General features: G+C 42.4%; 1 protein-coding gene across 2 annotated transcripts in view; it reads left to right on the forward strand.

Moving 5' to 3' along the window:
* The window catches only part of DIS3L2 (DIS3 like 3'-5' exoribonuclease 2), a 180,299-nt gene that overhangs the window by 76,265 nt on the left and 78,440 nt on the right, over positions 1-25,594 (forward strand). For both annotated transcript variants that reach the window (XM_036389136.2, XM_036389137.2), the window contains exons 10-11: positions 1,607-1,780; positions 17,165-17,244. In XM_036389136.2, coding sequence (XP_036245029.1) covers positions 1,607-1,780; positions 17,165-17,244 — 254 coding nt within the window. The remainder of the gene's footprint in view (positions 1-1,606; positions 1,781-17,164; positions 17,245-25,594) is intronic.

Here is a 25,594-nt window from a genome sequence, read left to right on the forward strand (position 1 = left end):
ATACAGTTTGTACATAAAATTGAAACAATAAAGGGAAATATCTTTTATCCTTGTTTTCATTTTTATTTTAAAGCTAGACAATGTGAACTCTACAATTTACCACACCATGAAGCGAGCAATCCTTTCCAGCATATTACACAATGTGACAGGTTTATTACACAGCCCTTCCCGTTGTGAAGAAAGAGCTTTGCTCCCATAAAGAAGATGGGCTCGCTTGTGCTGAGAGTTTGGGGTTTGTTCTGTGGGTTTATGGCACATTTGAAGCCTTGAGACCATCTTGCTTGTCCAAATAACAAGTGCACTGTTTTGGCCCTAATTTAGGAAAGTCATTAGTGTCTGTTCTCACTCATTGGAATTAAAGCAGAAGGATCAATATAATGATTGTGTATTTTATGCAGTGGAAAAACACTTATTAGAGTGGCTGTTTTTGTGCTGTGTTATTACCCCTCTCTTTTGTGTCATATTTTGATGGATTTGCCTTAATTTCAGTTGTAATCTTCTTGGGTCAGGAACATTATCTCTATTGACTGTAATGTGCATTGGCCTAATGGCAGTATATTAAAAAAATAAAAAGTAATTTAACTCTGTGTACTATAGAGCAATCTAAAGGTGAGAAAGGGGACAGGGGGAGCCACTGTGTGACATGGGTTCTCATGGGATATTTGTAATCAGCTGGAGAGGGAACAAATGTCTCGCTCCTTTGGAGTTCTGCTTTGCACAGCGTCCAGAGCTGAGCCTTGTTTGACACCAGAGCTGTTGGACAGATCCATGCTGGGGTTTGCACTGGAGCAGATGGAAACTTTCTCCAAGCACAATAGAGCAGCAATTTCATCTACGTGTGCAGAGTACTTCATCAAGCACTGTTAGCATGGGGGGAACAATTTCCCCTGTCTGGGACTTGTTTCTAGATCCTTGGCCTCTCTCCAGTTAGCTCTGGGTTCAGAGGCTTCTGCTTAGCCATGAGAGGAGGAACAAATGACTGGGAATGCTGAGGTTCTGTAAGGAGCCTGGGAGATGGTTGGAAAGATGATCTGTGGGTGTGTTGTGTGACTCCTGTCAGGGAGGCAGTGTGGGTTCTTCACACCTCTGTCTTCACAGGGCCTCGGTTTGCCCAGGCAGAGCTGTGTATCCTTTGGGATGGAGAGCAGTGTACTGAGCTCCCTGTGGAGCTCTCTGGTATCTGGTGTGAATCTATTCTTCATTTTGGTAGTAGAAATGAGTCACCTTTTTCAGTGGTGAGGAGGGAGGGTCTCAAGACAGCCATGTGTAATGCAAGAGCTGCCTGTGTGGCTGTGCTTTTCTTATCTCTGTTGGGTGCATTTTTATCTAAATTGGAAACTTTTTACCTTCACAAAAACCTAATAGTTTAAAATATCTATTTCAAATGAGATACACAAAAACAGCCCAGGGTAGTGCTTGGTGAGTGTTTTGCATCTTCAGCAGACACAAGTCATGGTATGGTTTGAATTCCTGCTAAGTTCTCTGCCAAAACTCAGGGAGAAGTGAAAGAAGTGTATTAGAGAGCTCAGCAGCTTCTCTGCAGGGACAATAACAACGTGACAGTAGTAATTATACACTTTAAAAAAGCATCCCTTTCTTTCTGCAGGCAGTTGTGCAAAAGTCTTGGACAGGCCGGAGAGATCGAGCCAGAATCAGAAGGGATCCTGACAGAGTACGGTGTGGATTTCTCTGACTTTTCCCCTGAAGTCCTGGAATGTCTTCCCCAGAACCTGCCCTGGGTTATCTCACCAGGAGAGCTGGCCAAAAGAAGAGATTTAAGGTAACAGCAAAAAGCATGGTCTAACACTCCTTGGGTTGATGCAGGGTTGTGCTATTTTGTTTTGCTTTCATCACATTTTGTAAAGGCACTGACTTTATAACATGTATCATGTTATACCTTAGCTGTGCTAGAAAGCATAGAAAGAAACTACTTTTGAAAGTACTGACAAACTCAGAAGATCAGTTACTTGTAGAAGTATTCTCTGAGACAGAGAGGCTTTTTCTCAAAAGAACTATTGAAAAATTGAAAATTTGGTGTTCGGCACCTAATCTGAAAGTTTTATGATTTTGTCTGGAATGTATTATGCATTTTAGTGGTAGTTTTATAGCAGAGATTTTCTGAATGCCTGGCAGATGATTGATCTGGGATGTTGTTGCTCTGAGACTTGAGACAGATAAAGACTGTCCACCTACCTCACATCAACCATCCCTGCAATTCAGTGGTGATCCCAACCAGCTTTCAGGAACTTCACAGCCTGTTGAGTGGCAGACATTGACATTACTGGACTACCCAAAACTAGTAGATTTGCTACACTTCTAAGTGTCAGATTTTAGAGACATCCTTACCAGAAAAGATTTAAGGACCAAAGAAAAATTATTTGTTTAGAACCTCACTTTGCAATAAAGGATGATGCAGGCAAACAATAAATACATTATTAAGAAGACACCGTGTGTTCTGCTTCCAGCCTTGCTCATGCTGGAGCATCCTGACTCAGTTGGCAGATTCATTGCTGGCTTGTGTAATGCTGAGGTGAAGCAGCCCTAGGAGGCTGATGCCTCTGGTCACTGCACTGGTACAAACACCTTTATATACGCAGCAAGCTCCTCTTCCTCTTCATTTATCTGTGTTACTGGTATGGACATTAGCAATTTGAGCAGATAAACTGATAAACTGCAGCCATTTTTATTTCAAGGCTGAAAATGTATTTGTATCTGTACGTGTACTCCAGGTGTTACTTTGGACCTAATTCTGCTCTGGAGCCTACAGCCTCCTTACTGTTTCAGCTTTCTGGATTTCCACTGCCATACAGTGGAATAATTCAGCAGAGAATCACACTCCTGGTTGACTAATGCTACCACTCAGACTGCAGGCTTCAGGTAGCATTAAAAAAAAAAGTAGACACTGAACGCTGGTGTTCAGATGTCACTTGAAAGTGCTTATTTTTATATTCTTGACTACAGTTCAGTAGCCTTCTCTGTTTCTTCTGACCGAGTTCTTTTAAGCAAATAAAGAGCTTGACTTGTCTCCAGTCAGACAGTCAGTTTTGGAAACAAATTCCAAGTGCATTTCTTGCTTTTATTGCTGAATTATTACACTGGGACTTATCAAGGTGATAACAGTTCTGCGGTTAAGCCATTTAAATCCCTCTCTGCCCCTTCCTGACCACAGTGCACACTACAAAGTAGATTTCCTTTTGATCCTCTCAAATATAAACATATAACAGTCAAAATTTTTAAGACAATTATTTGAGCTTAATTTGCTAATCCTTTTAATGTCAACTGCCACACTGCTGACTAACCAGTCTGTGGTCTAAACACATATGGAGATAACATGAGACTTCTAGTTATGGAAAATAAAATACAAGTGAGTCTTCCTTGTAATTTCCTCACAGAAAAGGGTTTGTCTACCCAGAAAGAAGATGAATTTTATTAGTAAATGCAGTGTGAATTGTCGGGAGGTGGTGTCAGGTAGTTGGAGACCTGGCTGGCATCTCTGATGAGTGAGACCAGGAGACCTTGAGACTGTTTTTGACAAGTCCCAAGGTAGCTTGGCCTTAACTTGTTATTAGATATCAGCTTTCATATTGTCAGCAGTAAGTGTGCTGTGGTCTGCACTGTCCTACAAAGGGCCGGCACAGCAACCAGAAGAACACACCTGAACTTGGGTGTCTGTTCTGGGTGCACATCTGAGTTATGCCTTGTTTCCCAGGGGATCTCACACACCTGCCTCTCTGAGTGCCCATCTTTTCTGTACTTTGTGCATGGTGATCTGTCAGGGTTCCCAGATTACTGTACAGTAGTCTGAGAGTATGATATAAATTAATTACAGTGAAACTAAAACTCATCTTTTCTCCTAAAACAGCTATGTTAACACTTGTAAATACCTCATCTAATTCAGTTTACACATTGCTTGCTTGACTAGAGTAAACATGTTAGAGTTTAGCTTAAAGTACTTCCACCTCTAGTAAATCCTCTGCAGTTCTGTAATATAGGGCTGTAAATTTTCTAGTGTCATGTATAAAAGTTGCATTTGGAACTGAGACCCAAAAAATGTCTTGTGTTTTTGTGTTTCCTCTTCCTGAGATAACTTTTCCTTGTTTCCTTTTATCTTGGGAAATGACCCTTTCCTCCTCAAAAGGCAGTTTGTGTGTTCTGCTGAGCAGTGTCCGAGGTGCTGTCTGGGAGTCAGAGTTCGGAGCGTGCAGAGAGTGCCCTGCACCAGAGGTGTTTGTCAGTGTGGTTGTAGATGGAACTGAGACAATGTGTTTCACCAAGCCACTGAGGCTGGGCAAGAGGGAAAGGCATTTTAACCATGCCATCTTGTAAATATGTTCCTTGATCTTCCTGCAAGTCTTCCAGTTTTACAGGAAGCCTGTTCTTGCCATGCATATTCTATTTGGACAGCAAGTGTGATCTCACCTACACAGCCTGTGTAGAATTGCTTCCAAGAGATCTTTTTTTTCCTTCACTTCTCTAGTAATAGCTCACAAAGAAAGGTTTACATAATATTTCAATATTACTTAAGGCAGAAAAGATCCAAACCTTGTGGATGGCTTTGACATGATTTAACCGGCTTAGCACTCTGCTCTGCCACTTTTACAGTTTTACCATGGACATCTGTTTCTCACCTGCATGGGTTTATTTGTAAAATTAGACAAGTATTTCACAGGCATTCCCAGCTTACTTGTTTCTAAAGAGCACCCAAAACTTGTAATGAAGAGCACTGGGCAAGTATTAGGTGTTGGCATTGCATCCTGCAGTTGAATTTTAGAGAGAGCAGGAAGGTTCATGAAGTATCAGAATGTGTGGTTGAAGAAACTTCCCTTCCAGAGACTTAAAATATGATAATACAGATAGGACTGGAGTGCTCATTTTATTATTCAGGTTGACTGGAGTTGGTATTTGTTTCATTAGAAGTTTGAGAAGTGTTTGGTTTCTGCTTTTTGGGAAACTTTGGAGGATTAATGTCATAGAGACAAATGATGATGGGTGCAAAGTTTCAACCACTTTCCGGTCTTTTCCAGTGTTACAACATGTAATTTTCATTTCCGTGTTTGCTTTGGGACAAAAATGTAGCCCCTGAAGAAAAGAGGGGTGAGGGCAAAGAAGGAAATACAAATTTCAGAGGTGGGTGCAGGAGCTGGAGGCAGAGAGAGGAGGAGGCCATTTGAAGAGGTCCTGCCAGGAATCTAAGAAACCCAAAAGCTATTTCTAAGACTCATTCCAAATGTTTCTAATTTCATTCATATCTTTTTGTTTCCTTTACTGCTTAACTGGGACAAGAAAGTAAAGCCAGGAAAGTCCAATCATAGTGGGAAACAAAAACCTAAATATTGGAGAGAGAAAAAAGGCCTTTCTTTGCAAAGCAATTCTGCCTTTTGCTTGTCTCCCATTGTTGGTGTTACTGTGGAAAATGTATAACATCACTTTTTTGGAAAGTGTTAGAACCTGTTCAAGTAGAGATGGTTTATATAGTCTAACATGGAAGAACTAGAGGATATCTATTTCTTTACCATTTGCCTAATAATAAGTGAGCCTGTTGACCTCCGCTGGACTATTACAAATGTGAAACTTGGCACTCAAAATTGCTTGCTCTAAATTTTCCAGTTGCTTTCTCTTTTTCCATTTGATGTCATCCTGCCAACTAGTGATTTTATTATTATAAACAGGACATTGTATTCACTTTTAAGAAGAAATATGAAGCTGAAGGTAAAATTACAAACTGCAGTTTCTCAGCTGGCAAAATACAAAACAATGAGCTAAAAATACTGAGCAGAGAAAGGGTGTTGTGGCAGGGAACTCTGAAATATCTACAAGATGGATGTGTTCTGAGGAGCAGAAACTGACTTCAGCTGAGCAGGGCTAAACTCTGAAGAATCATCAGATTGTTCAGATTGGAAGGCAGATCTAGAGATCATCTACTCCAATCCCATTGTTCAAAGCTGGGTTAGCTGGAGCAGGCTGCTCGGGGCTGTGCCCATTTGGGGTTTGGATAACTCCAAAGATGAAGATTCCATAACCCCTCTGAGAAACATGTTCTGGGGTTCAGAAAAACATGTGGTTTTGCCTTCAAGTAGATTCTCCTGTGTTTTGTGCCCATTGTCTCTTGTCCTGTTGGATACCACTGGAAATTGTCTTGCTGTTTTTACTCCCTATATCAGGTGTATTTTCACATTGAAGAGATCTCCCTGCCTGAGCCTTCTCTTCTCAAAGCTGAACAGTCCCAGCTCTCTCCTTGTAGGTTGGATGCTCTGATTCCTTAATCATCATCAAGGCACTTCAGCAAACTTGCAGCCCTTTGTTGACATCTCCCTGGTACTGGGGAGCCCAGAACTGGACACAGCACTCCAGTTGTGATCTCACCAGTGCCAGGCAGAGGGGAAGGGTTGAAGGAATGCATCCTTTGGCCTTCTGGCAACACTCCTCCTGGTGCAGCCCAGGAGGCTCTTGGCTGCCTTTGCTGCAGTGACATTTTGTTGGTTCATGTTTAACTTGTCCATCAGGACATCCTTTTCTGCCAAGCTGCTTTCCAGCTGGTTCTTCCCCAGTCTGTGCTGGTGCATGGGGCTGTTCCTCCCTGTGTGCAGGACTCTGTTTTTCCCTTTGAGCTTCATGAGATTCCCATCAGACCCTTTCTCTGCCAAGGTCCCTCTGAAGGGCTGTTCCTCCCACAATGCTGAAAGGGCAGCAGAGGGGGCCAGCCAGGAGGCCCTGCATTGGCAGGAGACAATTAGAGCTCACTTGCTTCCCTGGCAGGGCAGAGTTGCTGAACTTTGCTCTTGCAGGCAAATGAAGCTTTCAGTTAAAATTTGCATCTTGCTATTTCAGCACAGGACCTCAACTGCAACTGATCCAAGTTGTTGAAGGCCAAATTTGTAATTTGGCTGCCCCTTCAGAAACGTGGCATCCTTCCTTTGGGAAGAAGAGCAGAGGTGCTCTGCTGTATCCCTCTGCCCACTGGGGAGGGAGGCTCTGTTGGTACCTGCACTGCAGTTCTATTTTGCCTTTATTTCTTTCTCAAGGAGTGTTACAGCTGGTAACAGGGATTAGCACTGTGTATAGTAAGGGTTTGACAGCATGGTCTTTGCTGTAGATGCCCAAGGAGATTATTGGCTGATAAAATTAGAGGTGATGGTAAAATGGCAGCCTTGAGCTGTGCAAGGGGTGTTGGAGGAAAGCAGTCAGCCTCTGAAACAGATGTCTTTCCAAGGCAGGTGGACAACTTTAGTTAGGAATGAGTGCAGGGCAGATAAGACATCGTTAAACAACTTGTTTCCTGGAGATTTTCCACTACAAAAAGCTAGTGTTAAGTAGAGCAAGTCTTACTCAGCTATAATAGGATATGTAAGTATGCTCTGGTTTCTGATGGAAACTGAGAAATGACTTGTTTAGCAAATGTATAAGCAACATTGCTTCAGAACTGACTGTTATCTTGGAGTGGAGACACAAAAAGGGCCAGATTGTGATCTCTGCTCTCACTGAGCTGTTCTGTGACTGATTAAATGTTCTCCATAGAGAGATACATTGGATTAGATACATAGGTGATTTACAAAGGATTATTCAGTGGTGTCTAAGCATATCAGATCCAGTTCCTCTGTAATAGGATTGATTCCAGAACGTGGTGATGGTGACTGTACCTGCTCTGGCTACTTCTGCTTTCCAGGCAGTCTGGGGGACTGTACCATTCTTGGACTGACGAGGAGAGCTCATGTTAGCTCATTTCTCTGCCATTAGCTGAGTAAGTAAAGCTCTGGAGTAAATATGCTCAAGGTGCTGTTGCCAGTGATGTGATCCAGCTCCTTGCTTCTGGTTGGCTTCTTTTGGTCCTCCTCTCTGTTTTCATATTTTCTACTACAGTATAGATACAGCAAATATGGTGACCCTGTTTTGAACAAAATGATGCATATTCTGTGCTCTCAGATGCTGTTACCAGTGCCTGGTGTAGAGAGACACAGGGCAACTTCACCTTTTTCTTTATAGGAAGGTGCATGTGATCACTGGAAGTGCAGCTTCAAACAGAATTGGTGGCGTGTGGTTGGATGGAATTTTTGCTTTCTGATCTTGTAGGCCATCACACCTAATCTTGCTTTGTTAGAAATCTGCTTAGCTGGGGAAAACAGTAAAAGAAAACTTTTGCACCTTGATTGTTATACAGTCTTGTTCTTGCCTGGATATTTATTATATGGAGAGAAGTGGAGGGAATAACAGAAGGCGATGAGGATAAAATCTTAAATAAGTCTGACAGTGTCTCTGTTTCTTACTGGACTCCACTGGATCGCAAGGTGGAGTTTTGATGAGCAGAGGAAAGTGCCATAGCCTCTCATGTTTATATGTGTTAAGTGGGGCAGTTCAGGTGTGACAAGTACTGCCCTTTTACTTGATATCACAGTGCTTTGCTGGTGCCCTGCTCTCACTGTAGGTCAGATAGCACAGGGTGGACAAGAGATGAAGTGTCCAGGTCCTGGTGTCAGCCCAGGTTTCTGTCTCTGGTGCTGTAGCTGAAGAAACCCAGCACCACTCCATCTGGTGAGGTGGTGTATCCCTGGTGTGGTATTTCAGAGCTGATCACAAGGACAGGCTGGTCATTACAAAGAACAGTATTTTCCTTGGGTTCCACTCTGATGGTGTGATCTGAAACTTGCTTTAACCTGTCCATCTGTCTCACTTTTTGGGTGATTGGATCTTTGTTACCAGGTTATTCTCAGATCACTCCATAAAAAACCAACCAACCCATAAATCGTAACATAGATGGCCCAAATGCAAGTGTATGAGGCAGAGCTGTCCTGGAGATATCACAGCATGGATTAGAAGTGGGACAGTCTGGAAAAGACTAGCAAAAATATTCTGGGAGATAAGAGATTGATTTACAAGGAAGGATTAACTGTTCAATGTGTATCTGCCAACACTGAAACTAGAAGTTTGTGAAAGATATAGTAGTTGATAGTTAAAAATATGTGGACCAAAATGAAAATTGAGAATCATTTACGATGGTGGGAGGGTAGAAAGGGGTGTTATAAGGACAAGTAAGGTAAAACAAAGAGGAAGCCTTTCCTGTGCAACCCAAAATAGACTGTAGTGTAGATTGCTAAAGGGCTGGAAACTCCATCACTAAAGATGCTTGATACAATAGAGGAGAAAGTCCTTGCAAATGTATTGTCATGAGCAGCCTGGCTCTGACTTATGGGGGCTGGATGACCTAGTGTCTCTTGCACTGTGCATCTATGATTCAAATAGTTTATATAATGCAGTGCATTTTCAATTACACTTGGCTTTCTTGCGTGGGATAGTGGTGGTGCAGAGAACTCATTATATTTGTGGCACAATTACAGCATGACTTGTAGGAAATACTGCTGGTGCTTGGCCTCCCAGAGACTCTGATCTCCTTTATAAATATATTTTGGCTTTTCAAGCTATATAGGTATAAGATTGCAGTGCTTTTTTTTCTGTCTTCCCTCTTACTTGGAGGCCATAAATATGGAGGAAAGAATGGAAGGATAAATAGAAGGAATAATTGGTTCTGGTACAGCAATCCAGTGAGCAGTCCTGGTGAAAATGTAAAAGTTTATTGTTGTAGATGTGTAATACACCAGGAGTCATTGTCAGCTGCTCTCTTGGACCGAGGTCTGTTTTCTGAACCAGGACAGGACATTAGCTAAAACATAAACACAGAGAAATTAAAGAGAGTAGTGCTGGTTTGAAGTTGGGCTTTCAATGCATTTTATGCTCTGCTGGACTTCTTGGGGGTTTATAATGCTCAGTGTTTGGAGAAATTAGTTTTTGCTTCCAATTATTTTATAATTATAATTCATTTTTAAATTTATGCACCATGCCAAAAGAGTTTTGCGATGTGTCAAGTATCTTTGTCAGTCTGTTACAAGGCATTCAGAGTGCCATCAGAGATTTGTCAGGGTACTTCTCTTGCAGGCATATTTTTAAAATATATTCCTTTTAAGAGGCTGTCTTGGAAGCAGCCGCTCTTGGGTTTTAACTAAAATCTGCCAGCATCAAGTGTGACAAATGTGGTAGACACTACAAGTAATAAATGCTTTTAGGAGTGAGATGTTGAAGTCTCAAATGCTCAGGCACTGATTGGTCTCTGAAATTTCTCTTGGAGAAAGGGTACTTTGTCCTAATTTGAGTGATGAATATTGGCAGATTGATCCTTTGCTTATTGGCACTTTGTAACAAACCTGCACCGACACTGTGGTCTAGTTGGGTTTACTTGTGATTGAAGAACGAGATTGATTTCTGTGGTTGCCATAACAATGGGATTGTTGTGTGAAAAAATGTTAGTAGCATTCACTGGAGTGAGTTGACAGCTCTAGGATGCCTGTTCTCAAATTAAAACAACTGTTTCCAGCTCTGAGAAATGGTGTCTGCTTAGCTTTGCAAGATGGTGCTCAGCAGGGTCTTAGAAATTACCTGAAGAGCTTTAAGATTCTAAAAGTGCCTTTGCTATGCTTAATTTTAAACTGCCAGCTTTGAGCTGGAGTCAATATGGGTAAACCAGGAGGCTGAGCTTTCACTCCCACCAGGCTATTGTATGTATTCACAAAGTGGAGAGAACAGGACAATCTAAGGAGTCCCTAGAAGAATGTAAATGCACTGCAAGTGTCTAGACATGCAGTCAGTCGTACTGTGAGTGTCTTAGCACTGACCTACTCGAGTTTAAAGAAGGCTTGCACTGCTGAAACTTTAATAAACAGTGGTCATTCCTGTCTCACCTCCAGCTGAAGCAGCCTGGACTTTGGAAATGAGCTGATACTTCTGCAAAAGATTCAGCTTGGTGCTTCAGGAGCTTTTGGATGACTGGAGGGACTGTGGGCCATGACAGCTGAGCCTGGGGTGGGGCAGGGTGTCAATGAGCTGGTTGAGTCTTGAATGCTGGAATTCACAGACAGCTGGTTTCAGCCACCTTCAGGCTTCTGGTGTGTTCTTTGTTCTCTTTTGTAGTTGTTTTCGATGTGTTGGTCTTTGTAAATGTCCAGTGAACATCACTGGAGACTGCTTTGGTGTGAAAGTTGCCCATGGGAGGGGAGTCAGAATAGTGGGGGATAAATAAGGCGTTTAAGTTCAGGTGCCTTAATTCTGTCAGCTTCCTAACACAGGCAAGTGGAGAGGGAGGTGCTGATCTCTTCGCCCTGGTGACAGGACTGTGGAAATGGTTCAAAGCTGCACCAGGGGAAGTTTAGACTGGATATTAGGAAGCCTTTCAGTACCAAGAAGGTGGTTAAACACTGTAACAGGTCTCCTAGAGAGGTGGTCAATGACCCAACCCTGTCAGTGTTTAAGAGGCACCTGGACAAAGCCCTTAACTAAAACATGCTTTAATTTGTTCAGTCCTAAATTGGTCAGGCAGTTGGATGAGATGATTGTTGTTGGTCCCTTCCAACTGAAACAGTTCTATTCTGTTGCACTTAGTTCACTTCCCTTCCATTCCCTTCTATTCCAGCGCCTGGGTTTCCTGTTGGAAGACTTCCAGTGATTCCCTGCTCAGCACCTTCCTTAGGTGCTTTGATTTTCTTGCAAAGAATCTCTCTTTTTCTCTCGTGAGATTTGGCAGTCTAAACTCTGCCCACAGCCTCATTCCTGAGCAGTCCAAATTCAGACAAATGCCAAAGCTGGGGCTTCAGCCCGAGTGACCTGAGATGGTGGTGGCTGCTGCCAGGACCAGGAGGAGTGGTGATCTGTGTCACACCAGGAGCATGGACTTGGCTTGGCTGCCAGCTGACTTGTGCTTGTGTTGCCCAGGGTGAAATTCCTCCATCCTGGTTCCTGAATAGCTGGGTCATACTTTGCTTCTTAAGGCCTCTGCCTGCTGTGAGAGGTTACACCAGCTAGTAAGGACAATGTCTTGCTTCATGAAGGGTTTTCTGATGCTCTAGTGGGTACATGCAGTTCTCTAGACTGGTATTTCATGTTGTTGGCATTTATTTGTGGTGAAAATCTGGGTTCCATGTCTCCACTGGGGAGTTGACTCATCTATGTGCTGCTGCTTGGGGAGATCATTGAGTTATACAGGAAGATCTGTAGGGTGCTGCTTTGTCTACTGTGTACAAAACTGGCACTTTCTCCAAGCAGCAAGAAAATGGCACTGTTAACACCCAAGCTTTGCCCAGCTGGGTGGTCATGCCAGAAATCGTGCCTCTAATACTGCCTGAGCCCATGGCTTACCATTGCAATGCTTCATCCTGATGCAGGTAGCCTCTGTCTTGAGCAAAGAGTGAGCCCTGACCACTGGAATTTGTAATCTCCTGATGTCGTAGGTGTTCATATTTTATGGTTAAACTAAGTGGTATGTTTAATTCTGAACAGTTTCACTGGCAAAAATGAATATATTGTACCAGTCTTTGAGGCACCAACTGTGCAGTGTTTTCTCTGCTGATTCTTGTGAATACCTTAGCATAGATGTATACATAGATGTATGTATTTGCACAAAGTAAAACAAACTGCTGTTGCAATCCTGTGATCTGTGAACATTTTAATTACCATGACGGTAATTCCAGCTCACCAACAGACTACTTATCTTACCTCTACTGCTGCACCAGCCATTTATTTTAGGTCCTGTTAAAGGTAAAAAGACTAACTGCTCTGCAGACATGCTTGTCTGCTTTAATTAGTCTTCCTGAAGCTGTGCAAAGAGCACTGCACTTAATTAGCTTTCCTTAAATTAGGATTGATATACCAGCCTGTATAGGTTGACACTGTCATTACTGTGTAATAAACTAAGTGCTCTATTCTATAATTCTTTTTCCCCAGGTGGTTGATTTGCAAGAAGCCACACAGAGCCAGCTTCAGCAGGGCCCTTGTCACTGCTGTGGGGCTGGAGGTGGCTTGGCCAATGCTGCTGGGGGCTGGCAGGGTCTGGGCAGTCTGGGTGGCTCCTGCTTTCCTGACTCTTGCTTGCAGGTCCACCATGGTCATTTGTGAGTAGTTCCCCTGATCCTCCCAAAGTCTTGCAGGCATTGCCTTGCTCTGGTGCTTGAAACCTCTGAAACAAGGAGAAGGGAGGAAAGGTTTTGTTCTTCCATTGGCAGAAACTCCATGCCAGAGCAAGTTCACCTCTGCAAACCTGCATTAGACATCTGTTTTACTTGAAGATGGTCCTGTAAAAAGTGGAAGTTGAAATGTTTTTGGGTTTTTGGTAGGTTTTTTTTGACCAGTGCTGAGGGGTTCTTAAAGGCACATATGTATCTCCAGTCTTTTCCAGCATGAGGACCAGAAAATCTCTTAATTCTGTGTGTCTCTATCTCTTAAACCATTTTCTTTTAACCAAATTGTGTGTTGGAACAAGTGGACTTAGATCGTCTCATTGCTTTTACAAATATGTTTTGACAATTTGAAATAAATAAACCTGATTTTTATTAGGTGTGATGACAATGAGAGATGCTTCCTTTAAGGCCCTGAAAGAAGGGAGAGAGGGGGATGACCAAACTTCTTAACCCACAAGGTCACCTTGGTGGCCCTCCAGAAGATGGAGACACTGCCAGTTTGTATATACCTGTAGTTAATCAGTGCAAATGTGTGTGCATGTAGCTGTGGATTTAAGTAACATCTTCCTCAGCAGGTGCATGAAACATTCTGTCCCTTGTGGTTTAATGAATCAATTCGCTGCAGGCTGGTCTTGTCACTGGTTACAGTCAGAAATGTGGTCTGATCTCTCTGAGATCCCTCCTGCCACAGCCTTTGGGGTATTGCACAGCCTGACAGCATGGTCAGGGCAGGAATTTGGTCAGCCCTTTCCCCTTCACAGGGCATACTTGCCACATAGCTGAGAGCAGTGTTGTTTCTTCACCCAGGTGGTTTTTTCAGCTGTGCAGGGGTGGCTGCTGCAGGTGAAGGGAGGTGACAATTTGCAGAACAGCAGGCAGGCTGTGCTGCCCACACCCAGCCTTTCCTACCCTTGCTTCCACTGCATTGCCTGATTCTCCAGGATGAGAGACAGCTCTCTGTGGCATCCTGGAGATAAAAGTGATTCTAGTGGGCCTGGAGGAAAAGCAGGAGGAGATAGCTGCGAATATGAGACCATACCCTGAAGGAACATGTGTGCAGGGTGCAACCCTCAGGCTCAGAGCTGCAGTCCCATCATTCCATGGATCCCACATGCCAGCCCTTGTTCCTATGGACATCTGAAACTTCCTCAGTAATAAAAACTGAAAACCAGAATACTTAATAATGTTGTCACACTTAATAATGTTTTTACTGGTGAGCTGAATTTACTCAGAAAATTTCATCCAGGTATAGTCCCGTGTTCCAGGATTATCTGACTGCTGTGGACTTGGAGCTCTCCTTTGAGGTTGGCTTCTCTTGTCCCATTGACTACCTGGCCATTGGCTCTGCAACATTTCTGCAATATCCTTATGCCAAGGAGTATCATGACTAGTTTTACTTGCTCAGTGACTTTCTTACCTCACCTTGCAGTCTGTGCCCAGAATAAAGGGCCTGTGACAAGCTACAAGTCCAAGTCCTTTGAATAGTTCTAAAGGAGAAACAGATCTGAGCCTGGTGGTTAAACTTATCCGAGCTGGTGAGAAATGCTAGATCAGAATTTGGACCTCACTTCAGCTTTGCATCTGTGCCTTCATGGATCTCAGACAGCTGTGAGCTGTGCCTGTGCTGGCCATGCCTGTCTCTCTGTGCTGAGAGACAGCTCAGAGCCAGCCCCATGTCCCCAAGGGCTGAGCACAGAGGGAGGCTGGGGCTGCCCCACCAGACTTACAGGTTTGGACTCTCTGAACTGGGACCACCATTGGCCTCTGCAGTGGACTTGACTGGCCAAATACATCTCAGCAAAACGGCCCATTAGTTGTTACCATTGTATAAATGTGGCAAAATATTTGGCACCCTGTTTTTCTGCTCACTTCTATTTAGGGCAGGCTGCAAATATGCACTTTGTTGAAACCAACGTGCTGATTTTTTAACTGCCTGGAGCTACAATTCACAATGGGTGGCAGATGCTTGTGGTAGCAGGCCCTGAACATCTGGGATAAGCTCTGTATTCCCCTGACACAGGAACCTACATTCTCTTTGAACCAGGTTAAACTTTTTTCTTGCTCACTTGCTAGATAAAGCAAGCCATTTGTGTCCATTCAGTTGACTCTTTTAAATAACTTAAAGATTTATTGGATGTGGCTGGGGAGGGCACTTTATACCCTGTGCATTAATGGGACCTGGTATAAATACATGCAGGCTGGCACATGTGTGTGTCCCCATTCTGTTTGTAGTATAGGAGTCTCTATCTGCATATGCACAGCTCCCTAAAGAGAGCTGCATGGTGCCTTGGAGTGGTGGTATCCTGAAATTCCATCCTTAGGTGGAATTTTAAGGAATAGATATTTATGGAATTAAGGTTGTTTGTAAACCTTTAAAAATTGGTTGATTTTTAGTGCTGGCACCAGCAGATCAGTCCTGGTGTAGTTGAAAGATTTTATATCTTTCAGTGTCACAGTCTCTTAATTTGTTTAGATGCATGCAAAGGATCAGAAACTAATGTGCATCTGGGGATTAAGGCAGCTTTGCTATCCAATCTGAAAGCCAGCATATTCCAAAAGAATTTCAAAGTCTCAGAAGGCAGTGAAGTGCTTTACTGATTTTTATGTCTTTGAATATCTCTATTTAGTGTGCCTGGTGGAATTACATAGATAGATGCTGCCAGCTGTCTGATACCAGCAAATACCACCCAGAGCATTTCAGTATGGAAGTGGTAGATCTGCAAAGTTGGGGACACTGCTCTCAGTGAGATAGCACCCATACAAAAACACTTTCTAATTTCATGTACACTTGCTCCTTTAAGAATTCACTGTAATTTTCTCCTCCTGTCTCTCCTACCCCAGGAGTAATACCAGTGGTTATGCTGTAAGAAAAATAGTGTGTGTTTACATTATACATCTCTAGAAGGGAGTTGCCATCATGATATGAGTCTTTCTGTAGCAAAGAGAAAAGAAGGAAAGCAGTGGTCTGATCTCTTCCATGGCAGCCTCAGCCTATGCCATTGTGCTTGGGGATCTTTTAACTAGGGAGGGGCTGAACTTACTCTAAAAGTTAAGATCAAAGCAAAATAAGCCAGCAAACCCATTACTGTACTGACCTCATTGCTCTTCAGCTCTGGTCTCACATTGCTCACAGTGCTTGGGAAAACTCTGTTGTAGTCCAGAGGTCTGGGAAAGAAGTTGCTGTAGGACAGCCTGGGATGAAGGGAGGCCCTGAAGGAGGAGTTCAGCAAGTTTTATTTGTTGAATGCTTCAGGTTTTGTGTCTCACTGGTGCCAGGCTCTGCTCCATTAAACATGATGGTCCCTGAATCAGATGCTTTATTTGTCCCATCTGTGTGGCCACAGACCATATCTGTGGTCCTGCTTGGTGTGTTCCCAGTGTTAGGCCACCCACTGCTACAGGACATACCTGTGAGCCTTCCAGGGCAGGGCTGCAAATTCCAGGTACCACCTGGTGCAGCACATGCAAAAGGATGTTCAGCTTTTCCTGAGCACCAAGTTGATTTGTAAGATTTAATGAGCTGATTTGGAGCTTGCCCTTCCTATAACTTTCACATTTTTTCCTACTGAACCTGCTTTTCCCTTTGGTCTGTAATTGGCAGTGAAGGTTTTATAAAGTCCTGCATTTCCTGGGTGTCTTTACTGGGACCAAAACTCTCACTCAGTTTTGTCACATGCAGCTCAGTTTGTACATGTTTCAGTGCCTGCTCTGTGCTAGCTGTGCTCATGGAGTGTCAGATGCTGTGACATCCACTCTTTGGCATGGGCATGAGGGTTATTTGTGTTCCATTTAACTTAGCAATTAGGAACAATCTATTTTTACTCTAGCTGCAAGGCATCTAGACTTTTTCTTGCTTGTTTCTTTGGAGTGAACTTGATGGGCTAAATTGTTTAGTTTTTGTGAGGGAATATCTCTAATGAAATGAAAGCTACTAAGACCAAGCAGTTACACCACAAAGAAAAATGAAAAAATACCCAAGGAGATTCACTTGTCTAAACTGTTTTTTAAAAAATAAATTAGATTTAGAATTCAGATTAGATTGGAAGATGTTTCAGCAGAGTCTTCTGAAAACATGGTTGTTGTTGTCTGGATGTCTGTGATGGGCTCTGTGTTTTGATACCTTCTTCATGACTGGGAGATAAATTTTTCTTTTATTTTTTTTCTTTGGATAGGAAAGAATGCATTTTCACCATCGACCCATCAACTGCCAGAGATCTTGATGATGCTTTGTCCTGTAAACAACTCCCTGACGGTATGAGATATAATTTACAAAATACTTCTAGTGTATGTATTCAACTGTTGACACACTTGTATCTATAATTTGTCCTGAAGTATTCTTTGCCAAATATAAGTAGAGTAATAAACTAGTTCTTCTCCTGTTGTTTTAATTGCTTGTTTTTAGAAATCTTGGAGCAGATATCTTCAAACTGCACTCAGACTTGGTGTTAGAAAATGCAGAGCCACAGTGTTTTGCATAATCAGAGCTGTAATTTGATTTGAGCAGATCTCAGCTGTCTCCTGTCATTATGGGAGTTACAACTGAATAGCTAATACACCACTTCTGCAGGCTAAAGTCGAGTGGAACTTTGACCTTGTGTACACAGTCCGTGGGTAAAGGAATCCAGTCTTTTGAAGGTCACTGCCTGAATTGTTTTTGGTGTTTATGGGATGCTGGGAATTGTCAGATGAACACAGTGTGCCTTATAAGTTGTGTTTTTCTTCTCATTGCCTTTTGAGCTTTCTCTTCTGCCTTATTTGTACTTTTACTATGCTGTAAGCCAACAGAACAGAAAGTAAAGCTCCAGAAGCCAAATCTTGATGATTATGACCAAAGGAACTTTTCTCCTGTAAGCTTACTTTGCCATCCAAGCTCGGCTCATTTAGTTTGATAAGATCCAGTAACAGGCTTGGTTAGAAATATTGCATGATTATATTAACCTATCCCCCCCTAATAATGAAGATAAAGGTTGGTGGGGTTTTTTGGTGTGTGTTTAGTTTTTCTTGCTCTTGCTTATCATCACAATATGATGACATGCAAAACATAATTTCCATTTTTTAAAGTTGATTTCATACTGTGCAATGTGGCCAGTGAATTGTAATGTCATTTAGACCCAAATACAGAGTACTATAACAGTGCTATAAAATGGATAAAAAAAGCAAAGGTGAAAGAAAATTTGAAGCCAATAAAATTAATTGTACTCTACAACAGCAATTTTGAGGCAAGATTAAGGAAAAAATGCCATTCTGTTTCACAGAAAATTGAAAGACTTCTTGAGAGATCCTAAGCTGAGCTCTGTTCTCCCTCTTTCCACTTTGTCATCTGAATCACAGGAGGTTTATGTCAGCATTGTGATCCCACAGTTCCTCAGATCTAAGGTGTTGAAACCCGGCTTCTGACCATTTACTGTTCACATACATGTGGGCTTTAGATGCTGCAGGAGCCAGTCAGTGAGCTGCTTTGTGGTGCATACATCTGCATTGTTCTCTTACCCATAAGCCATCTGGAGAAAGTGTTCAAACAAAGTATCAGTGTGAGCAAGAATTCTTCAGAATTCTTTCTGCCAGAAAGCCTGCAAAGCCATGGCAACCCTGCCACTCGTGCTTGGGGCTTGTGGGTATAGGTAGTGATGAGGGATGTGGCCACAGTCCTTAATTTGCATCCTGATGGGGAATTTAGAAATGTTCATTCCATCAGCCTGTTCCTGGCTGGGACTGGGCTCTGTCTAGCTGGGGATGTGGCCACATGCTTCTCTTCAGTTTCTGGCACAGGGGACTTCAGCCAGAGACCTGCAGCTGGCAGAAGACACCCAGGTCTATCTCCTGTCACAAGTTCCTGGGACATTTTCTTGAATGCAAATTGATTCTCTCTGGACTTGTTACTTTTTTTGTCCTGGTGTGAATTTAATTTCTTGCTCAGTGATTTTCAGTCTGTGGTCCACTGGCCCCTGTGGCACTATGTAGGGTACTATTATAAGCCCATGAAATGTGGCTGGAGAAAGCAGGGGTAATAAGTCCATCAGCATAAGTGAAATTTTCTAAGGTATCTGTACTTTGACTTAAATTTTTTTCAGGAATTTTCAGACTTACACAGGTCCAAAACCAGTGCTGGGAGTCCTTTGGGGTCACTTCTTTGTGTTCACTTGCTTGCAAAACTGTGGCTGTTTGCAGCTCTTTGGTGTTTAGGAGAGCCCTTATGGGAACCTCAATCTTGTGCTTGTAGAGCCTTTTGACATGTTTTGGAGGTACCCTGTGAACTTTTGGCTCTTAAAGTTGCTATGATGGCTGCAATTATTATGACAAAAAGCTGTTTTAGAAGTTAAGAGCGTGTCCAGGTCTGGCAAGGCTGAATCTCTCATGAGGGCAAAGTTGTGTTAAGAGTTAACGCAGCTTTTATTCCAAATGTAAACGTGGTTACAAGAAATTATTATTTTTTCCATCCCTTTTGCCCATATGTAAAACACTTTAAAAAACCTCACCAAAAATCCCAACATGAGCAAACCACATATCTTGGCATCCTCATGATGTCAGGAGATCTCCAAAAAATCAACAGAGAATGCAGAACCTAATTCAGAATTCTCTATTGGTGTATAGCACACTGAATTTCTACAAAAAAACACATTAAATGCCCACACTTCCTTTATCAGACAGTTAAATCAGGGCATTTCAGAAGATTTTGGAGAATTAAATTGTCTTTGAGCATTCATTGCTAATTTATTCAAGACTGTGACAGTTTCTTTGCTTTGAAGGATCTTAGGCAACAAGCAGAGAGATAAGCTACTGTCTTTGCAACTTTGTGGAGTTTCCAGCCTCCTCCTATCAGATCTGGTCAATGGATGGAGGTTTCACCCGTGCTACATCCTCAGTAAAAGGTGGAAAGGCATTTTTTTGCTGAAGTAGTTCACAAATCTATCATGAAGCACTACCCAGTAGCAGGGTGTCACTAGCAGAGGAAGCATGGGATGGCTGTGGGAAGAGCTTTATTTTTAATGGAGCTTGCAGTAGGATATTGCAGCAGTTGGAAACTTTTCCAGGGATATATGTTTTAAGTGGGCCAGTCTGGTTTTGAGAGGATTTTATATTGGAGTCTGTTTCTGATTAACAGCCGTGCTCCTCGTTATTGTTTAATGATAGCAGTAGGGAGGTGAGCTTGCTGTTCACATTTGTGAGTGTATATTTTAAAAGAGATCAGCTCCAATAAAGAAGGAAAATAGGGTTATTTATGTAACAGCTGCAGAAATATGAACAAACTGTACTCCATTTAGATGATTCAGCATAACTTTGGAGTAAAAGATGGCTCTGGCCTGCACCTAGTTTCTACAGCCTTTGTAGAGCTTTGAGGTTTTAAACAAGTTCATTTCAGTCAATGCTCTTTTGTGATCCTTTCTGCACGTCTTCTAGCAAATTGCTGCAGCCAGGAAGGCACAGCAGAACCATTCTCTGGTCATATGGATGTTGCAGAAAACAGCTGTACTATTTTCAAGCCTGAATGTTTTCACCCAGGGTGCAGAGGTTTAGATTTATTCTCATCTCAGCATGGCAGGTGACCTGTGAGTCCCAGTGATGCCAGGCATGTTTCTCACACTTTCCAAAGCTCTTCTGGGCATTCTCTGCTAGCAGTGCTTGTATTTCTGGTAATGTACACGAATGATGCAGTCATGATTGAAGGCTGCTTACTGGTAGGAGTAGAAATGGAATTTGGCACATTTCAAGGCAGATAATTCCTTCTAGTGAAAGGTCAGGCCATGATGGGAAAAGATGCAGCAGAAATTATGGGGAAGTATTTCTGGGGGGTTGTCTTTTGATGCTGATATCAAAGCAGTGCTTTGGGCTGTACTGACAGAGCTCTGTACATCTTTTATTTGTATATTAATAACTAACATGGTTCTCATTTGTGTTTTTCTTTCATTCCTGTATTCTTACAGTCTTTTACAAAGTAATTTAAGTTCAAGTAATTTACATCTTTTTTAGGAGGAACTGTTGTACTGCAGAACAGAAATACACTCTGCAGACTCTTTGCCCTGGTTTCCACGTCCTTAGTGACACTGGCTGTTTGCATTTTGGAGTGAGGCCATAAATAGATACAATCATTGACTCTTCCCAGTGTTTGCCTGATGACCTAAACAAATGAGGCTTCTGCAGTGTGCAGACCCCTGGTTTTTTTCTGTTTCTCTTAAATCCATTCAATTTGTTGGTGAATTTTAATCAGATGTACCTAAGGGAAATGGGACAGCAACCACATTATGTTTCTGTAGGTGTCATAATGGGGTATAAGCAAAGAAGAGAACTTTTCTTTGTGACCCAAATCTGGGAAGAGTGCAGCATGACCTTTCTGCTTAGCACAAAGTTCCTTCTGAGCTGTAGTTTTTGGGAACAGATCTGCAGAGACTGAGACTTAGATCTCTGTTCAATGAGCCTATTTCACATGTTTTGGTAAAGCCAACTAATGTTTTGCCAAATATTGATAAAATTCTCCCTTGTCCACTGCAGGCCTCCAGGCTCTGGGGCTGCTTTTCTTAGACCTGGACAGCTTAGTAGACATCTCCTGGTGTGTGAGCTCCAGAATCTTGCAGTTGAAAAACACCTCTAGAGCCCTGGCAGCCCCAAGATGTTCTCTACCATCTCAGAAGACCATCTGCTCTTCCTCTCCTTTGACCTTCATTCTTTCTTGGTATAGTTTGCAAACACTTAGGATTTTTTAATTTTGCAAATTTCTGTGCACTTACATTTGATTTTTAAGATGTAAATATTCCCTCTTCTATTCAGCTTTGTCTCCCTGGCCACTTAAGGACTGCAGGGTGGTATTTGCTCTAGCAAAATGTGGTACAGGACCCTTCAGCAAATCCCTTTGGTCCCTGTAGGACAGAGTTTCAGGAGAGTTTGTAAATCTTTGCTTAAGATAAACACCGAAGAACAAACTATTGTTGGATCAAAAATTACTTTTGAAATGAGTATGGATTTATTTACCAAAAATAATTGATGAAATTACTATGCTTCCTTCTTTGTAAGCTATTTAAGCTGAACAGACACCAGACCTGCAGAGAAAATGACAGAAACACATTGACATATGATTCAAATGTCAAATGATCATACACTGCAATTTGCTTAAGTTTACTGCAGGAGTCAAATATGGGTAAAATAAGATCTACCAGGAGTGGGATTGTGTGTAACATTTGGTCAAATTTTACTTTAGTATCAGACATAATTAGCTCATCTCTCCTGTTACCTGCTGGTTAATCTGGGGATGTTTTGTTGTGTCACCAGGAGAGTGAAAAAGACATATTGCAGTGATTAGAAAGAGGTACATATTCCTTCTTCCTATTGAGGGCTTGTGGTTGCAGATTCATTGGAATATGCAAAATGCTCTCAGCTCTCTCTGTGCCAAATGCAGATCCCTGCTGTGCCCCACTGCAGGCTCCTGTGTAATGCTGGGAGCTGCAGTGTGTGCAGTATATTTTGTCTCCTCTTTTGAGGGAACGTGGGGTTGTGTGAGGAAATACACATCACTTCCAATTTCCAAGGGCAGAGTTGGATGGAATCAGGGCTGAATTGAGTCAGCTTTTCTCCACCAAACATCTCTCTTGAAATTGGTGGGACAACTTAATGACGTGGGGCTCCCCTCAGTTCCCCTGGGAATAGGGCAGGTTGCTCCAAACTGCTGGTGGCTGAAAGGGAAATAGAGTGAGCCAAATGCCCAGACAACTGCATTAAACTGGGTGTTAGGGTACTGGGGTGATTACGCAAGTTTGGATTTAGTTAGAGCTTTGATTGCTAGAACATAATTTGTTAAAACTTTTTTTTTGCATATATTTGAAAGCTGCTTGTGAGAATGTTGATTAAAAGCTTGGTTAAGCAAAATTGGGGCAGTGTTTGTGATTAGTAATCCATATATAAATATTTTATAAATATTTCATCCTTATCCCAAAAGTTGTTTGTGGTTTTTGTTTTTTCTATAGTATGCAAAGAAAGCCGTGTAGCAAAGAGATACGGGATAAAAACAAAATAAGAGATATATTGTGTGAGAAGGACTAAGGTAACACGGACTGTGGCTGCAGAAATGCAAACAGATGTGCAAATACCAGTAGAATTACTCATAAAAGTGAGTTTACTTTTCTGCAGGGAGGAGAGATGCTCTGGGCAAAGTCGCCTTCCGGATCATTTCAGTTCATGAATTCAGGACCTGGGACAATTCCCCAAAGATTTAGAGGCACGGGATTTTGTGTCCTGGTGGATCTCACTGATATTTGTGGATACAAACTTAAAAAAAGAGAGTGTCTGATTGTATATTGAAGAGAAAAAAAAAAAGATAATGCCTTTAAGTAGACAGATAATGGAAAGAAGATCCAGAAATTCTTGTGCAAACAGATCTAAAAGCATTTTGCCTACGATTTCCATTAATGAAAAAGAACTCCAAGGACTTGGAGAGTCTTTGGAGAAGAACCACAAATAATAGGGGATGACCAGACAGACCTTGAGAGAACAGGACTTTTCAGTGAATGTATCAAATGAAAATCAGAAGCTATGTGAGGCATATAAACTTTAGAAGGGTACAAATAGCTGGCAGTACATTCCCACATGGTTATCTTCAGTCACACGTTCTGTTACATGTAGGCAGCAAAGGAGTTACTGCTGGATATTATCTTCATTATCAACTTACTGAAAGGGCAGAATCCCTCAGAATCACTGGCTTATTGTTTTAACTTGTTATGTATTGCAATACAGGGTTTCAGAGCCCAGAGGAACAGGAAAAACATCTTACCATGTTATTCATTGCAGTATTTCTTGATAGTCAGCTATTATGCTGCATACACAGAAAGAGTAAAACCAAGTGCAGATGGAAATGTTTTGGAAATATTTCCAAAAATAAACAAAACAATTGGATGGCTAAAATTGAAATCTCAGTGGCTTCCTTCTATTTCCAAAGAAGTTGAAGAAATGACAAGGCTGTTCTGGGGAAGTACATTGTATGTGTTTGGCCTAGCACCGCATCCCAAGGTCTCTTTGAATGCCTGGAATGCTCACTCAGCCTTGGATTACTGAGTACAGTAGAGATATCACAAAAGGGACTGACCTAGCAGTAGAGAGAGGCTGGTCCCTCCCCACTCTAAACCTTCATTTCAGGAACAGGATGATATCCTACACCCAAAAATACATCTCAGAGCTGCTGGGTGTCACTTCCCATCTCTTTAAATTCAAAGACTGCTGATTTCCTGGTAGAGCCTCTTGAATCAGTCTTGGAATACAAACAATTGATGATGTGAATACCAGAAATTGTCGTTTTACCTTCATCATGTTGGCTGCAAACCTCACTGCTGAGAGGCTGCTGAGAGAGCTCAGGACAGTCTGCCTTGGTGACTCTTCCCCAGCAGCAGAGATTGCTTTCTGAGCCAGGAATCTGAGTCACAGCAGCACAGCCATTGCCTCTGTGTGCTGATGTCTTGACATCTTGTCTTGATGAAGGGTGGAAGATCCATCCTCCAAGTGTTGAATTTGAGTCTGCATGACAAAGATTCATGCTGGGCCTAAGTTTTAAGTAGTCATCCAGAGGTTCTCCCAGATGTGACCATATAATTAGTGATGGCATTCAGTGGATAAATCTGATGTGTATGGGGTTTGTAGCTTCTCTTAAGTTGCTCATTCCTTGAGTCTTGCAAAGAAATCAATATAGTTTACAGTAACTCTGAGTGGAACTTTTGGCTTTGGCACCTCACAAGGTCTGTTTATCACTCATGCAGGCACAGAGGAAACCAGCTCTGCTGTGAACCTCTGCAGTGTAAGCAGGTGCCATCACAGGAATAGGGACAAAACCTGCATGGCCAGAGGGTGGGACACAGGCATTGCTGGAACCACTGTGTCTGGTCTCAGTCTTCCAGTGGACACATTTGATACATCAAAGGAATGTCACATTCCCTTTGTTTTCCATCATTATACTGTCTGTCCCCAGTTGTTCTGTGCTCTTTCCTGATTTTTACTGTTGCAATATTTGTGCCCCACTTGTATCTGTATTTTTCTGCTTGTATCTTGCTCAGCAGTGTGAAAAAAATCCTTATTCAGTGTGCTTATTCTGTTTGGTGTCATTGCCTGTGTCCTTCAGTCTGCAATTAAATGTCTTATATTGTACATGCTGTGTGAATCCTGTCCTGAGAATTTAGTGTTTTTCCCTCAGGAGTATTCCCTCCTTGTGTAAGTATCCAACTTAATGGTGCAGTAGTAATGCTCACACAGAAGGGCTCTTTCATTCTTCTCCAGAGTTATTGCATCAGGTTTTAAGGTAGTTTTCAGGACAGGTGTTGGTAGTAGGTGCTTTCTGGGTGGCAGCATCTTCTGTCACAAGGTGAGGAAGAGCTCATGTGGGTTTGCTCATCAAGCAGCTCATTGTGTTACTCTGCCTGGTGGTGTGATATCATCTGTGAGGGCTGGAGCTGGTTGGTGCCAGCATCGTTGTCTCCAGCTCATGGGAGTTTGGAAGTTGGGGAACACCACCAGCACAAAGATCTGCCCTGTGTTCCTGTGGGAGGATTGACCTTCCTGCTCTCCTGAGAGAGCCTCATGCTGACCAAGAGCCATCTCTGAGCATCCCCTTCAGATGTGGTGGGTCACCTTCC

The sequence above is a fragment of the Molothrus ater genome, chromosome 10, assembly GCF_012460135.2.
Source record: "Molothrus ater isolate BHLD 08-10-18 breed brown headed cowbird chromosome 10, BPBGC_Mater_1.1, whole genome shotgun sequence".
Taxonomy (NCBI): Eukaryota; Metazoa; Chordata; class Aves; order Passeriformes; family Icteridae; genus Molothrus; species Molothrus ater.